Source organism: Pelodiscus sinensis, chromosome 9, assembly GCF_049634645.1.
Source record: "Pelodiscus sinensis isolate JC-2024 chromosome 9, ASM4963464v1, whole genome shotgun sequence".
NCBI classification, from domain to species: domain Eukaryota; kingdom Metazoa; phylum Chordata; order Testudines; family Trionychidae; genus Pelodiscus; species Pelodiscus sinensis.
Genome location: NC_134719.1, coordinates 33,589,460 through 33,606,150, shown reverse-complemented (window position 1 = coordinate 33,606,150; position 16,691 = coordinate 33,589,460). Strand labels below are relative to the sequence as shown.

Below are 16,691 nucleotides of genomic sequence, written 5' to 3'. Positions count from 1 at the left end.
AACCCTCTGGCTAAGGATGCATACCCCTCTGGCAGCCTGGAGAGGAGCCCCATTAGTGGGTTGGGGGTAGTAGAGCAGTGCATTTGCTGGGCTGTGGCCAAGAGAGGCACCCCAGGAGAGCCAGAGTCCTAACCTCCCCTGATCTGGCAAACTCTTGTTTGGGAATGCTCAGGTCCCAAGGGTGCCGAACCAGGGAAGTCCACCTTGTACCTGCATTTTTGGCAAGTAATTTTTTTTTGTTAGTGACTAATGAAAAAAAAAAGAGTTACTTGTTTTGTCTTTGCCTTTTATGGACTGTTATTTCAATAGGGATGAAGACACTGAAATTGTTAAAGGTGACCTGGAACATATTTAGGAAAAATATTTCAACCATGTTACCATAATTAGCAGGCATTTCAACATATTTAAACTTGTACTACTTTTTCATTAACAGATTTGCAAAATTTCAGCCTATGATTACCGACTTCCCACTGTGTTGAGGCCTCATGGCTCATACAAAGCTGGTGGCATATTACCATTACTTTTCAGCTTTGAGTATTGAGTGTGCCTCTAAGGAAAAGGTAAATCAACTTTTATTTAATATTGAGTGGATTTTCTTTTTAGTATCCTTTTTATAGAAGATAAAATGAGGATATTAAAATTCAGAAAACTGCTTCATATTGAATAAAACCAGATCTATCTTTCCTCCCCCAAAGGCAGATGTTCTGCTTCAGCACTCATCATATGGATTGCTTATCCAACCAACATAAGGCATTCTATGGTGCTCAGCAGAGAGGGATGTCTGTGATTGTGGAGCAGTAGCTTTATGGCATTGCAAAAGAAAATAAGTAATAGTTAAATTTAAATATTTGTGATTGACATTCTCTGTGATAAGTGGCCATTCATCAGCGGTTAGTAAGGTCACTCAGATTTCAATCTTTTGTTTCCTGGCTTGGTAGGAAATGGAAACATCATATAAGATATGCTTTTATCTTCTTGGGAGAAGGAGATGAGGAAAGCTGCATATTGTTGGTGGCCTACTAGCTAGGAATTTTTTCTAGGGAGCTGTGTATAGAGGACTCCTGGCTCTTGTTTATTCATAGAGGCTGGTGCTCTGTGGGTTACTAACAAAAAGTACTATGTTCCAGTGAAAGAAGCTGAATTTCTGTTCTTGCACTCTACCTCAGATTCCCTGGTGGTCAGTGTCGTGTAAGAGAGAAGCCATCAATTCCAGTCCCTTGCTAGCCATCCACATAGGGATTGCAAATACCCAGACTTATTCGGACACAATGCATATTCATGAACCATGCTCCAGTTTTGAATCTCAAGTTATAAAGCTCTGGTGGCTAACTACTTAAACTATTCCAAATTGGAGAAATTCTGTCAACCTCTCAAAGGCCAAAAAAGAGCAATTCCAATCCCTAATATTAGAAGGGCCTTTTAGCTTGTACAGTCCTATGAGCCTTGTTGCCCAATCCAGAGGTACAAACCATTGTAGAAGACTTTTGATGGCCAAAACCTATTATCTGGGCATACAGATGATTCCCTGCACTCCTGTAAAGACTCCTGAGGTACACTCTGATCCCTCAGAATTTATATGCCTGTGCTGAAGGCATATATCCAGGAAAATTGCCATCTGCCCCGTCATTATTGATCACTACAATTTACTCCTCAATGGCACTAGGATACCCAGGGCTGAAAACAAAGCTCTCCAAGTGTAAACATCCTACACCTCTGGGCACTTCCTCTCATATACCTCCACCAAAGAAACAATTTTGAAAGCCCAAGAAGCCTTCATCTCTTCCAGTCGGTCTTTGAGGTCCCATTGGTTTGGTGAGTTCCTATCTGTTTCTTTCCCCTCATGGGGTGTGTCTACACTGCCACCCTAGTTCGAACTAGGGTGGCTAATGTAGGCATTTGAAGTTGCAAATGAAGTCCGGGATTTAAATATCCCGGGCTTCATTTGCATCTTGCCAGGCACCACCATTTTTAAATTCCCATTAGTGCGGACTCCATGCCCGTGGCTACACGCGGCACGGAGTAGGTCGTTCAAATTAGGCTCTCTAATTCGAACTACCGGTACACCTTGTTCCACGAGGAGTAACGGTAGTTTGAATTAGAGAGCCTAATTCAAACTACCTACTCTGTGCTGCGTGTAGCCACGGGCACGGAGTCCGCATTAACAGGGATTTAAAAATGGCGGTGCCCGGAAAGATGCAAATGAAGCCTGGGATATTTAAATCCCGGGCTTCATTTGCAACTTTGAATGCCTACATTAGTCACCCTCGTTCGAACTAGGGTGGCAGTGTAGACATACCCATGGAGACTAATCACCTCAGACAAGTGGATTCTAGAAATAATCAAGGGGATAAACCATTCCCTTCCTATTCCACCCTGCCATTTCCACACCATTCCTTTTCAGAGATCTCGCTCTCAAACCCATTCTAGGGAGAGAAATAATGTTCTGCAACTGGGAGTCATGGGGTACGTCTACACAACAGTGTTATTTTGGAATAACTGATGTTACTCTGAGATAACATGGTCCATGTCTACAGTATAAGCAGTTATTTCAATATAATGTTGAAATAATGATGAACTGGAGGACTTCTTACTCCGACTCCTGTAACCCTCATTTTACGAGGAGTAAGGAAAGTCAGAGGAAGAGTTCCCTACCTTGGATTTCCTGATGTGTAGACAGCGCCAAAAGCCGAAATAAGCTATTTCAATTTAAACTACACAATTGGCATAGCTGAAGTTGCATAGCCTATTTAGGCTTTAGTCGTGTTGTGTAGATGTTCCCATCGAACCAGTCCCTTTCCTACACAGGGGACAGGATTTCTACTCTTGTTTTTATTTCATCCAGAAGAAATTCAGAGTCTGGTGACGCATCCTGGATCTTTGTGATCTAAACAAGTTCATCTAACTGCAAGACTTGAAGATGGTTACTTTCTTCTCTATTTTCCCAGCTCTGGAACGGGGAGTGGTTCTCTGCCCTTGACTTCCAAGACATGCACTTTCATATTGCGATGCACTTTCATATTGCGATGCACTGTGATGATAGATGATATTTCCAATTTCTCACAGGCAACAATCACTACCAGGTAGTGCCTTTTAGGCTGTTGGTGGTGTTAGAGTGTTCTCCATGGTCCTGGCAGTAGCTGCTGCCTGCCTAAGGAAACAAGGCATCATCTTCTCATGCTTGAACAACTATCTCCTCAAGATTCCATCTGAGACCAACACACTCTGAGCCATCCACAAAATGGACAGGTTTATGAAACTAGGCTTCCTCATGAACCTAGAAACGTCTACTTTAATACCATTACCACACCAGGAATTCATTGATGCATAATTGGATACCATGCATGCTAGAGCTTTCCTATCACTTCACAGGTTCTTGAGCTTACTAGATCTGATATCCAATGTGTGAGTCTGCTCCAAGACTGAGAGATCTGCCAGAATGTCCCTCCAATTTCTAGGCCACAGGACAGCAGTCACTTTCATGGTCAGACACACAAAAAGACTGCATATGTGATGTCTGCAGGCATGGCTACTCAACAAACAGCAGCCACAACGTGCTGATAAGAGTCAAGACCTTATTTGCTGGATGCAGCCTAGCAATGTCTGTGTTGGAGTTCCTTTCCTCTTATCATTACTGACGATGATCCTAACAATAGATGTCTCCCTAATTAATTGGTGAGTGTATCTCCATGATCACACAGTGCAGGACAGATGGTCATTAACCAAATCCACTCATAGTTCTAGAAGATTGATATGTAGAGTAGTTTGTGATGCCTACTGACGTTTCTTCTCTCTCCTTGAACGCCTACTTTAATGTTCCCAGTCTTTATGCTTAGAGGCAACTCAAATTGTGGAACTGGTGTACTCAGCACAAAATCACCATTTTAGCAGCATACCTCCCTGGATATCATAACACCATTATGGACACATTAAGATGGAAATTCTCTCATGATCATGAGTGGGAACTGAATCTGCAAGCCCTTCAGCCTATCTACAATTGTTGGGGATGTCCTGCCATAGATCTTTTTGCTACACTACAAAATTTCTATTGCCTTCACTTCTGTTCCTCAGTGGGACTAGGACACAGATTGCTGGGAGATGTATTCTTTATCTTATGGGATTCACCACTCCTCTGTGCCTTCCTTCCATTTCTCCTCCTATTCCATATATTTCACAAAATATAGGAGGACTGAGATCACATCATTCTTATAGTTCCAATTTGTCCATGAAAGGTTTGGCATATTTATCTCCTTCACATGATAGAATCCCAGCTGATTTCTTTTTATCCAATGCCACAGATCCTTTCACAGGACACAAGGTGCATCCTCCAGCTATGTGAATGAAACCAGGCAATCACTGTGCTCTCAAATAAACTCTCACAGAAAAATGATAAAAAGTCAAAAAACACTCTGACATGAACAAACACTTTTCACAAAGTGGTCATTCTATATCTGGTCCCTTGGCCTTATCATCAAGGGAAACTTGAACAACACCTTCAAAAGATGAGTCTGAAAACTGTAATTCTTCATAACACTAAAAATAATGCACTTAACAAAGGTACTGGTTTTATGGCTCATTACAGTTTAATACACTTTGCTGCCTATTAGCTCTCCTTTGTCCTGAGAGTTGTGAGATGTTCAGTGCCATCGTCTCCTACAACATTAACAATCTGTATTTAGCTGTGTCACTCTGGTTACTGTGTCCAGAGTATGGAAGATATCTGTCAATCTCAAAAGCTTGTCCCTTCTACCAGCAGAAGTTGGTCCAATAAAAAATATTGTCTTATCCACTTTGTGAGATATATATCTGGGAGTGGCACAGTTACAACAACACTGCAGACTTAAAATGCATGCTATTTCATATCTGTGCAGAAGTTTGGTCCAATAAAAGATATTACCTCACTCACTTTATACTTCCGTTTTAAATGTCAATATATGTGAAATATACAACCATTGTGCTTAAATTAACATTTGTTAGTAAGTAAATAGTTTTGGTAGACAGTAATGTTGAAAATTAAAATGTATGAATATATTAATTAAATGTATGAATATATTAATTTAAAAGGCCATTTTGCCTTTTCCTGCAGGTTTTTCACCTGGATTAGACAGAGTTGGAATTGAAGCAAAATTACAAGGTTAGTGTCTTTTCACCTTTTTGAATACAACATATTTTGGGCCACATTCTTCCATCATATCAAAGTATTTATTCATTTCAGTGGTGCTACCAATATAGCAAGATACTATTCAATATGATTAAGGTTGGCTGAATCTAGCCTTTTGTGAATTGCTAAAGCAACACTGTTACTTTAATTTAACTTGCATACTATTCCACTTAAAAATACTGGATTTTTCAGATATGGTTCTTTTACCCGAAAAATTCATAATGTGGAAGAACAATGAATACTTCTCTTCCCACATTCATGCTCAAATGCAGGGGTATGCAGATTCTTGTATACCTTACTCATAAATCAAACTTTGCATAAGTTAGATTCAATTAATTTGAAATGCTTTTCTTTTCCTTCCTTTGCCTCCATTGATTTGTCATTTGATTTATTTCTTTTCATATTCTTTCAACATTTGCTCTACAAATATTTAATGTCTGATTTCCTCTTTTGGTCATATCTTTAGCCCAGAAAACAAATTGGGGTAACTTAAATACCTGCAGCTTGCCCAAAAGTATTTTAAAAACAGCATGCTTGCTGTACATGGGGCAGCAGTAATAGTGACTATGTGCAGGGTGTCTTAATACTGCCTCTGTATTATAGAAACGTTTGCATCAGGCCTCATAACTCCTTGTGAAAGGTGACACACACATTTTGTACAGATCAAAGGAATGGTATTTTATGGCCAGTGGGCGTGTATCCAAAGAATTATAGGAGGGGAGCAGTGGGAGTTACATGCTATTGCTTCACGTTGCCTATATTAGTGGCTATGATTTTGCTATATATACAGTCTATCTAGTTTAGATTGAAAATTCCATTCCATGGGACTATGAGATTTTTCACATGGAGCAAAGCTCTTTAATGCATATGTTGCTCTATTTCTAAAAATTTAGCATTTATTGCTTCATTAATTCATTCTGTTTAGGTTTGCCAAAATAACTCTTACATAGCTTGCAAGATTTGTATGCATAAAGTGCTCCATACCTTATCAAATCGTATCTCAAATGTATTTGAGTTACCAGATCTTCTCTAAAATTATTCTCAGCATGTTTATATATTTATACATATTGCAGATAGATAAAGCAATTCCAAGAAGATAAGATTCAGTGAAGTAATTAAGACACCTTAAGCTGTATTGTTGTTAAAGAATATGAGTAGCATCTGACTTTGCAAATAAAAAAAGATTACTTATATTCATCAGGTCCGAGGTCTTTATACAGTAGTTTTTAACTATTACCTTAAGAATTTTTAAGAAGGCGATTTTGTCAAGGCATGAATATAAAATATTTTTTTGCTGTAGGGCTCTTTAAATATTAAAATTATTTCTTTATTAAAGACAATACCATCAAATTATCCAGATGAAACTCAGTAATTTACGGGTGAGCCCCTCTGACATTTAAATAAAAGCAAATAATGCTATGTTTTTTTTCATACCGTCTTCAACATAAGATTTATACGAAATGAAAAATAGGACTGGTAATAGAACATTACTTTCTAAGATTATTAACCATATGAATCTGGAAATTCATCTTTATTATTATTATTACAGTTATTGCAATTCAACCCCCTTGTCCATAAGCAATATTTTATAGTAATGTATATTTTGTTATGTAATATATATTTGTGTATATATAGTCTGTGTATGCAATGCAGATGATTTGTGGTTGCTATGACAACTACTATTTTGAGTTTCTTGACATATTTGTATTGAAAAATCTCAACATTGTATTAATGTCACTTTTGCATTGAATTTTCTTGGTTTTGAAAAATAAGAATAGAGGAATCACTTTGATCATCATCATACAAATATCTAATGCTAGAGACTACATAGGTTTATTTTAATTTATAACCATTGAAATAAATGCAGGCACAGTTCCTATAATGTACATATATCAAACATTACTCACCCATGTTCATTTAGATAATCATGCTTTGCTACATCGTTAAAAAATAGTGAGAATGTCATATTGTGTTGGATGATTATTAGTGGACTCTCAACCTTTTCAGAGCTTAAGTTGACAGGTTAAATTTCTTGCAGTAGTTTCAGTCACACTTGACTATAATTTGAAAGTGAAATTGGTTGGTTTTTATTGAGTGAATAGCTGAGCCTGAGCCTGCCCTAATGAATTTAGTAAGAATTTTTGCCATTGGCTTCAATGGAAAAAAATCATGTGCTAATGCCTTTCGTTGAGTTAAGTGAGGTGAGGTTATTCTGGTTTTACACTTGTGTAACTTAGAACCTATTGTTTTCCTTAGTATGTACAAAAATATCATGTACTTGTTATTACATGAATCTAACTATACATTTCTCTTTTCAAACTCTGGACAGAATTGTGTTTGAAGAATTTGAACAGTTTATCATCTCTTGATTTAATCAAGATGGATGAAGAATTTAATTTCAAACCAACAGGTAACATTTACTTCATAATCTAAGTTAGATGATAGTATTGAAAACATATTTAAAATATTTTTATATTATAAGATTTAAAATTATTCTTAATATGGGCCTATCAGAAGACACAGGGGCACAGTGATTGGGAAGTGAAGAAAGAAAGGAACCATGTAGGGGAAAGTTTGTCAAGTACACCTGTATATCTCTGGTGGAGTTCAGAATTTAGCCAATGTGGGCAGAATTTGGCCAATACTGAACGTACTTGGTATTTTATTATCTGAGCTGAATTTACTTTAGCAAATAAATAACTGGAAATTTTGCTGCAGATCAAAAGATGGCCTGGTGACAATGATCTATGTATAATAGCATAAAGAAAAGAAAAATGCCATTCTGTGGCTTAGAAGAAACAAGTGCACTCCACCTCTCTTAAAATACACTAAATATTTTTAATCTTCATTTACAGAGACTGGAAAACTAATGGCTTGGTATTATATTGCATTTGATACAGTGAAACAGTTTTCCACAATTAATGGAACAGAATCTTTATCTGAACTGGTAATTTAATTTTCGTAAGAATATATCTACTATATATTTCAGAGACTTTGTGTGTGTTTCTGTCTGTCCATCTGTGCGTCTGTTTGTTCAAGAATTCCTCCTACATGGTAAGAGTGAGGACCACCAAATGCAGTATGCAGCTTATTCTTATCATAACTTAAAGTAAATCTGGATTTGCCGGGATAATGAGATGTGTATCGAATGTGATTGTTTCGCATCAGATGGAAAGGAAGGGAGTAGCAGGGATAGTTATACTCCTGAATGTGCAAAGGAGGGCAGCAAGCGCCCTAGCCCCAGGGAACAGCTGCTAACCCAGAATGGGCAAAATCAGGCTTGGGGGCTTGATCCAGCTGGCCAAGCATTTCTCCTCAGCCCACCCAGCTAATTAGCATAGTGTGCATGCTTACAGCTAGCAGCATGTGTTTAGCTGCCTCTACCATCCACCTTGCTGCATCCTGTAGGATTCTCCTGCTAGCTGTGCAGAGTCTGTGCAGAGTGGGGAAGGTGTATGGAGAGGAAAGGAGTGTGCTGAAGTCAGTGTGTTTCCCTGCCACTGTACCCCATCTCTGCAGTGCAGGGGTCAAGGAGAGGGAGACACACAGTGGAGCTGCTCCAGTCTGAAGCATAGGTGGTAAGTGACTCAGGGGATTGCCTTTTTTTAAGAAACAGTGCACTGATTCTAAGTGCTCATGTTCTCGCTCTCTCTCTCTCTCACACACACACACACACACACACACACACTCTCTCTCTCTCTCTCTCTCTCTCTCTCTCTCTCTCTCTCTCTCTCTCTCACACACACACACACACACACACACACACACACACACACATATCACGGAGACAACAGTTTTCCCTGTCTTCAAGAGAATAGCACATGGCTTGTCTCAGAAACTTACCCATCGCAGCAAGCGCACACACTCTGTGTCATTGTCTGTCAACACAACACACACACACATTTTAACATTTAATACAGAATTGGAGACAATTTATAATTTTTCTGTTTACATCAAAGAATTACAAAGTTCACAGTGTATAAAATGTTGCAAATTCAATTGCAATGTGATTTTTTTAAGTGTTTTGTTCTCTGAGATCTGCTGGTTCTTTCATCTTTTACTCTCCTCAGTTACCTAGCTTGAGTCATCTTACCCTTCCGAATTAAGGAATTCTGAAGCAATTCTGGTTAGACAGTAGAGTCTTTATTTTTCCAACCTTCGCTTATCCGACATTTTGTTTTATCTGACGTGCCACACAAATTGCGAATAAGAATGTAGCATGTACAACAGCCAATCACAATCAGTGCTGCGCATCCACACCATGCACATGAGTTCAGTCATGCTTTTGTTTGATGATGTCAGTACTTTGGTTTGAAATTTCTTTATCAGCATGGCAAGTGAAAAGAGAAAGAAAGTAGTTGTTTTGATGGAACAAAAACTTGAAGCCTTACAAAGACTAGATAAAGGCGAAACTGTGCAAAAAGTGGCGACAGAATATGGTGTGGGGCGTGTTACTGTTGGTGATTGGAAGAGAAAAAGAAATTAAATTGAAAAATGGTGCTCTGATAAGGCTTGAAATGAAGGTCTGAAAAAAAGAAAAACGATGAAAAAATACGAATACGAAAAGGTGAGTGAAGCTTTATTTTTGTGGTTTACACAGCAAAGACAAAACAGCATGCCAGTAACTGGATATATTCTACAAGAAAAAGCACTGGCATTTCACAACGCATTTAATGAAGGAGAAGACGACTTCACAGCTAGTACAGGCTGGCTAGATCGTTGGAAAAAATGTTATGGAGTGAAGCAGCTCAACATCTGCGGAGAAAAATTATCAGCAGTCTCAGAATCAATTATTAAATTTAGAGAACATTTTCTGTCTCTCGTAAATAATAAAGGGTTATTGCATGAACAGATATAGATTTGTGACAAAACAGGTCTAAATTTTAAAATGCTTCCATCAAAAACTTGGCTTTCCGTGCAGAAACTTCAGCTCCTGGCTATAAAAGAAGCAAAGAAAGAGTGACCATTCTTGTCTGCAGTAACGCCTCAGGTAACCATAAACTCAAACTTGCTTTAATAGGAAAATCCAAAAATCCACGTGCTTTCAAAAACATAGCTCCTATAGCACTGTCAGTTTGGTATAGCAACTAAAAGAGTGCATGGATGAGCTCTGAAATTTTTAGAAACTGGCTTTATAATGAATTTGTTCCTTTAGTAGAAAGATTATTGAATTCAAAAAACCTAGAAAGGAAAGCTATTTTGGTTATTGATAATGCACCATCTCATCCTAACACAAATGAACTGAAGGATGGGGAAGTAAGTGTGATTTTTTTTACCACCAAATGTCACCTCATTGTACCAACCTATGGACCAGGCTGTTATTGAAGCTTTCAAAAAAAATCAACATCGGCTTCTTAAATCACGTATAGATGTTATTGATGATGGAAATAGCATGCTAGATACATTGAAAAAAATAAACTAAAAGATTTTGTTTATTGGATTTCACAAGCTTGGGAAGAAATTGAAAAAAAAATCACTGGCAAGATCATGGAAAAAGTTACTTATGGATGACAAAAACAATAAATTAAGATGAATATAATGAAGAAACAAGTCAAGAAATTTGAGAAAATCTTTTAATCTTATTGAAACAGATACCAGGCTGTGAAGATGTATGCAATGACAATGTACAGGAATGGATGGAAAAAGATGAGCAACAAGAGCTGACTGATAAAAATTTAATTGACCTTGGGAATCGTGGTGATGATGATGATATAAAAGACGATATTATCGAACTAGAGAAAGTGGATAGATTGAGTCACAGTGAAGGAGTGAAGGCTTTCAACGCAGCACTAATTTACATTGAGCAACTGAAGGAAGCCACCGTTACAGTCTTACTGCTGATCAGATGCTGGTGTGATCTTGCCGGGAAGAAAAGCAAGGACGCCCAAAAAAAACAACTCCCGCTCACTCATTTTTTTAAAAACTAAACTTTTTATATTCAGAAAAGTGTTGTAAATTTTATTTTTGAATGTTGAAATATTCTATTCTTTCATTAGCATTAGTAATAAATTGAGTTTATACATATTTGTACCCACTTTTTTATTAGTATTCCATATTATCCGACCTCTCTGCTATCCGACCATCCTCTGGTCCTGTTTAGGTCGAATAATCAAGACTCTACTGTATATAAAATACTATATTGTCTCGTGCTTTATCTGCCATTATATTTTACTACTACTGACAATTGCATGTGTAGAGCTCCCTCTCCACTTGGTTACCTTCTTTAAGGCCAATCTGCTTACAGGTTTTGATGGATAGGTCTGGGTTCTTCTGGCTCCCGCTGCCCACTCAACTTTATTTTTTCCAATGGATTTATTTGGAGGTGCCTCCACCCCCCTCGCTCCTTCCTGGCAGGGTCACCAGGGCAGCTTAGGAGGAAAATTCTAACCCAGGGCAATCCCCACGTATTTGCAAGATAGTTGGAAACTCCCAGAAAATAACACAAACACATACACTATAATAAATACAATGTCTGCGTCTAGACTGGCATGATTTTGTGGAAATACTTTTAACGGAAAAGTTTTTCTGTTAAAAGTATTTCTGCAAAAGACCGTCTAGATTGGCACAGATGCTTTTGCGCAAAAAGTGCTTTTGCGCAAAAACATCCATGCCCAGTATAGACACGCTTTTGCGCAAGAAAGCCCCGGTGGCCATTTTATCCATCGGGCTTTCTTGCGCAAAAAAATTAAGGTGCCTGTCTACACTGGCCCTCTTGCACAAGAATACTTGTGCAAGAGGGCTTATCCCTGAGCGGGAGCGTCAAAGTATTTGTGCAAGAAGCACTGAATTCTTACATTAGAATGTCAGTGCTCTTGTGCAAATTCAAGCAATCAGTGTAGACAGCTGGCAAGTTTTTGCGTAAAAGCGACCTCATCTAGACACACCCAATTATATTAAACAGGAGACAAATATAACATAATAAGGTAAAACACTATCTTTAGGTTCACTGATGCCCAGCAACTGTAAGGTAAGTGTCCCGTTGGTACGCGTACTTTGTTGGGGCCCTTGATGACTTTTGACCACAAAATTCTTCTCTGCAGTGGGGCCTACTGGGTTCAGTACAGCCCAAAGGACTCACAAGTAGGAAAAGGCAGTAAATTGCTCCACAGGTTTAATATGCAGCAGGTTATAAAATCCCCAAACAAATTCCCTGACTTACTAACTAAAAGATGGTGCACTCACACACTCCATGAATGAGCCTCAGGTTCAGCGATGACTCAGTCACTGCAGAGGGGCTGGTCTCTTCTGGCAGGGATCCTCAGGCAGGAATCAGGCTGCTTCGATCCCAGAATTTCCCCTCGCCACAAAGGTGTGGAAGGGTCAAGGTGCAGGCCACACAAATGCACCAAAATTCAAACTATAACCTCCTACCCCAGCGTTCAGACACACATACAGCAGGCAGCAGCCCTGAATTAGCAGACAGAGCAAAGCTGACCATACGGTGACTGATCTCACCCAGGGAGCTGGTGAGCCAACTCAGCTTGGCTCGGGAAGCCTCCCAGCAAACTCCACAAACTGGGAACCGACAGTGGAGACATAAAACCCAGTGGAGGGATCCATTCTTCAGATCCCTACAGGCTAGTTCTCAGGGTGAAACCCTGTATGCAGGCCTGGGGCTTACTAGCTCCCCCACAGCCAGCCTTCCCCTTGCCCTGACTGCTCCAGACCAACCCCGCAGCACCCCAGCTGCTCTGCCCCAGGCGTCCAGAATCAGCCTGCTGGTGAAACTGACACTGCTGGTCAGTTTCAGCAGCGGCTGAATCCCGACGCCTGGGGCAAAACAGCTGGGGTGCTGCCGGGTTGGTCCCGTAGCACCGTCCCTCGGCGCTGCGGGACCAACCCGGCAGCACCCCAGCTGCTCTATTGCAGGCATCCCCGATTCAGCTGCTGCTGAAACTGACCAGCAGCGGCTGAATCAGGGACGCCTGGGGCAGAGCCGGACTATCATAAGGGGGGGCTATGAGGGGTCTGGGGTGGCATCCCCTCCCACCCCACTCCAGACCCCTCATAGCCCCCCCCTTCTGATAGTCCGGCATATTTGATAATCCGGCACCCCCTGGGTCCTAAAGGTGCCAGATTATTGGAAGTTTACTGTACTTAAGCGCAAGATTTCCTGCCTTTTTTGTTCCAAGAATCAGTCCAAGGAGACATCAAGTGGTTCTCCTATGAATATTCATAGATTCCCCCCCCCGATATGTCCCCCAGTCTGATGTAGGCACCCACAGAAATCTTAGGGTGCCAGGTCAAACTTTGGTTTGGAGGTTGGACTTCCTAGATATTCTGGCATCAAAAAAGAGATACAGGCCTAGAAATTAAGGAAGCTCTTACGGCTGCTGCTGCTAAGCCCACCTCAGAATGGCCACTGTTTTTTCTTGAGGTCAGAAAAAAGCTCTGTTCTCTTTTCAATCTTTATATCTCTGTCTTGCTTCATTTATTCTGTCTAAGTCTTGCTTCTGAGTATTTCACACTCCACCTGCACCAAGATTGCTTAGGTGGAGGGAGATTGGTCCTTCCACGCTTGGCCTTGGGGAAGAAGATTTTGTGAGTATGAAATTCTATTAGGTAATTAAAATCTGTGTACTTAGATAAGTCCAGTTTTATAACATAGACTTTGTATATGTTATCCACAGAGGAGATTCAGTTAATCTGTATACTCAGTGCTATATTCTTTGTAGTGTTTGCCACAGTAATCCCTGTAATACTAAAGCTTATTTTAATTGCATATCCTGATTGTAAATGTGTAAGTGTGTACTCTAGACCCACAGTCCCTTTTGAGGTGGAACTGTATTCTTCCACCAGCTTGTAACCTAGGATAAGGAGGACAAACTTAGTATCTCTTATTAGATTGGTGAGTTTTACCCACCTAAATTTCACTTTAAAACCTTCCCAGGCTACCATAGTTTGTGCTCCTCCACGAGGTCTACTACCAGAACTAATGGAGACAATTTCAAAAGTGGTGCGGTCGACGTCAGCTGCAACGAAATACTGTTCCGATACTCACCGTACTTGAATACCTGATGGTGCTTAGCAATACAGGCCTCTTTATCAGATTCATTCACATCTACCTGTCCACCATCACTGTTTTCCACGAGCCGGTGGATCACTTCTCACTCTTTGCACATCCCATTACAAAGAAGTGTATATGGTGAATGAACCATTAGGACTGCAATTTCACTCACCATTCTGGCAGAGATTAAAGCTACTATGAAGGCCACTTTCATAGCTAGATGTTGTGGAGAGACCGTATCTAGTAGTTTGAAAGGTGGTCTTGTGAGTGTGCCGAGCACTAGGTTTAAATCCCAAGGTGACACCAGTGGACTTAAATGTGGACATGTCTTTTACAAGTCTGTAAAAACATCTTTAGACCTCACCCAAAACCCTACTCCTCCCCGAGGGAACTGATGTTACATACTCTGGAAGCTAGACGGGCCCTTGCATTCTACACGGACGGAACCAAGAAATTTAGGAAATCAGACTGACTTTTTATTTCTATGTCCGGTCTCCGCAAGGGAACAGCTGTCTCTGCGCAGCTTATTTCCAAGTGGATAGCCAATTGCATATATACTTCCTATCGTCTTCAGAGAAGGGAACCACTTCAGACTATCATCACGCATTCCACTCATGCCATCGCCATATCAACTGCTTTCCTGCATAACTAACCTTTTCCTAATATCTATAGAGCACCAATGTGGTCTTTATATCACACTTTTGCACACACACTACGCTCTGCAGCAGGGACCCATACCTACCACCATGTTAGCCATTTCAGTCCTTGCCTCTTCTCATAGTTGATTCAAAGACCCACCACCATGAGCAACAGGTAGTGCTAGCTAGTCACCTCAGTGGAGCACCAACAGGGACACCACTTGAAGGAGAAGAAGTTACTCACTCTGTGCAGTAATGATGGTTCTTCGAGATGTGTGTCCCTGTGGGTGCTCTACTTGGAGTCTGTTAGAGGATTTCTCATAGAAAAGGAACAGAGGGGGACCCACATGTGCAGCTAATGGATGAAAACAGTGCGAGATGGCTACTGCACATGCGTGATGTGGGAAGGCACTGCTAGGTAAAAACCTCCAGTCACTGGTATGGGCATGCACCAAGACCTGAGTGAAGCACTCACAAGGGGACACATCTCTAAGAACCATCATTACTACACAGGGTGCGTAACTTCCTCATCTTCTTGATCATCCTTTCATTTTGTAATCAGGGTTTGAATCATTGCTTCCATTACAGACATCTGGAATGGGAAAGGAATCCTGGGTGTGATTAGGTAAATGCACTTCATTTAGGTTGCTCAGGCTTGCTAGATGTTCAACTGTTAGAAGGTGCTTTGCCAATTGTAATCAATTTGTCTGTTACGCTGGTCGCAAACTGTGTTAAAACTAAATGCAGAAATTGTAAGATATGACCACCAATGCTTGCAGTTATTGTAGGAATGCACAATACAGAAAGTTAGACTGTGTTTAATTCAGTTAAAAGAAGAGACCCTGTCAGTGTAAATACACTTGGATGGACAGAGGCTGGTCTTTGAGAGACCTATATATTGAGCTGGGAAGGGACATGAATCAGCAGGCTGTATGCCCTCCAGGCGTCAGCTGTAAGACTGGTTCAACCTGTTTCTCCCCACTGTTTCAATGATAGAGTTAAAGAAAGGCTCCAAAAGGAGTCCCTTTTGTATGTAAATTTACTCCAGTGAATGCTGGAACCTCTTGTTGGCTGGACTGTGCTTTGGACCAAGAGCTGAAATCACTGAGAGCTGAGATCACTGAGAGCTGAAATTACCAGGTTTGGTCAAGAGTCAAATCCACTATAGTACAAGCCAGCGGAAGATATGATAAGCAGTTATGGAGAGGCATTAGGAGTCGCATCAGTGAGGGGCAACGAATGGCCAGCAGGGCACCACTAGAGAGCAGCGAGCAGGTGGATGGCGAGTGACCAGAGGAGTGGGTGAGATGACTCCTACTCCCCCCGCCCCAACTCAGGATGGAAGGAGAATTCTGCAGATCACCTCTGATCTCTGGTCTGCTTTGACCAAGGGTAGTGACTGAATGGGGTGCAGAGAAGGGTTAGGCATGTGAATGGGACACTTACATGGCTGGACTTGAGAGCTTGAAAGGAAAAGGACATTGCGCAACCTACTCAAGCTGGGACATTTACTCATGGCTGTGATTTGAACTGTGTTTGTGGTGTTTTCCTGTGAACTCTGTTCATGATGTTTTTCAAAATTAATGCCAAGTTACTTCTTTCCCCTTTTATTAAAAGTTTCTCTTCTACACTCAAACTCTCTGTTTGCACGTGGGGAAGCATTGCCTCCCAGAGGCGCCCGTGAGTGTTGTGTGAATTTCTTAGGTTACTGGGTGGGGGCTCGAGCCAGTTCTGTGTTTGAAGGATGGAGAGGAACCTCTAGATATTGAACCTGGCCTTGGCTGCTGGTGGTGCTACCTGGCAGAAGGGCTACAATTGTAATAGTGTTAAAGAAATTTGAAGTGCTAATAGTATTGTTTGACAAAGGAAATGGAAGGAACAAATGGAA

General features: G+C 40.6%; 1 protein-coding gene across 11 annotated transcripts in view; it reads left to right on the top strand.

Annotated features, from left to right (window-relative positions):
- HFM1 (helicase for meiosis 1) overlaps positions 1-16,691 on the top strand; it is a 155,894-nt gene that overhangs the window by 68,210 nt on the left and 70,993 nt on the right. For all 11 annotated transcript variants that reach the window (XM_075936496.1, XM_075936499.1, XM_075936502.1 and 8 more), the window contains 3 exons: positions 5,084-5,131; positions 7,488-7,568; positions 8,014-8,105. In XM_075936496.1, coding sequence (XP_075792611.1) covers positions 5,084-5,131; positions 7,488-7,568; positions 8,014-8,105 — 221 coding nt within the window. The remainder of the gene's footprint in view (positions 1-5,083; positions 5,132-7,487; positions 7,569-8,013; positions 8,106-16,691) is intronic.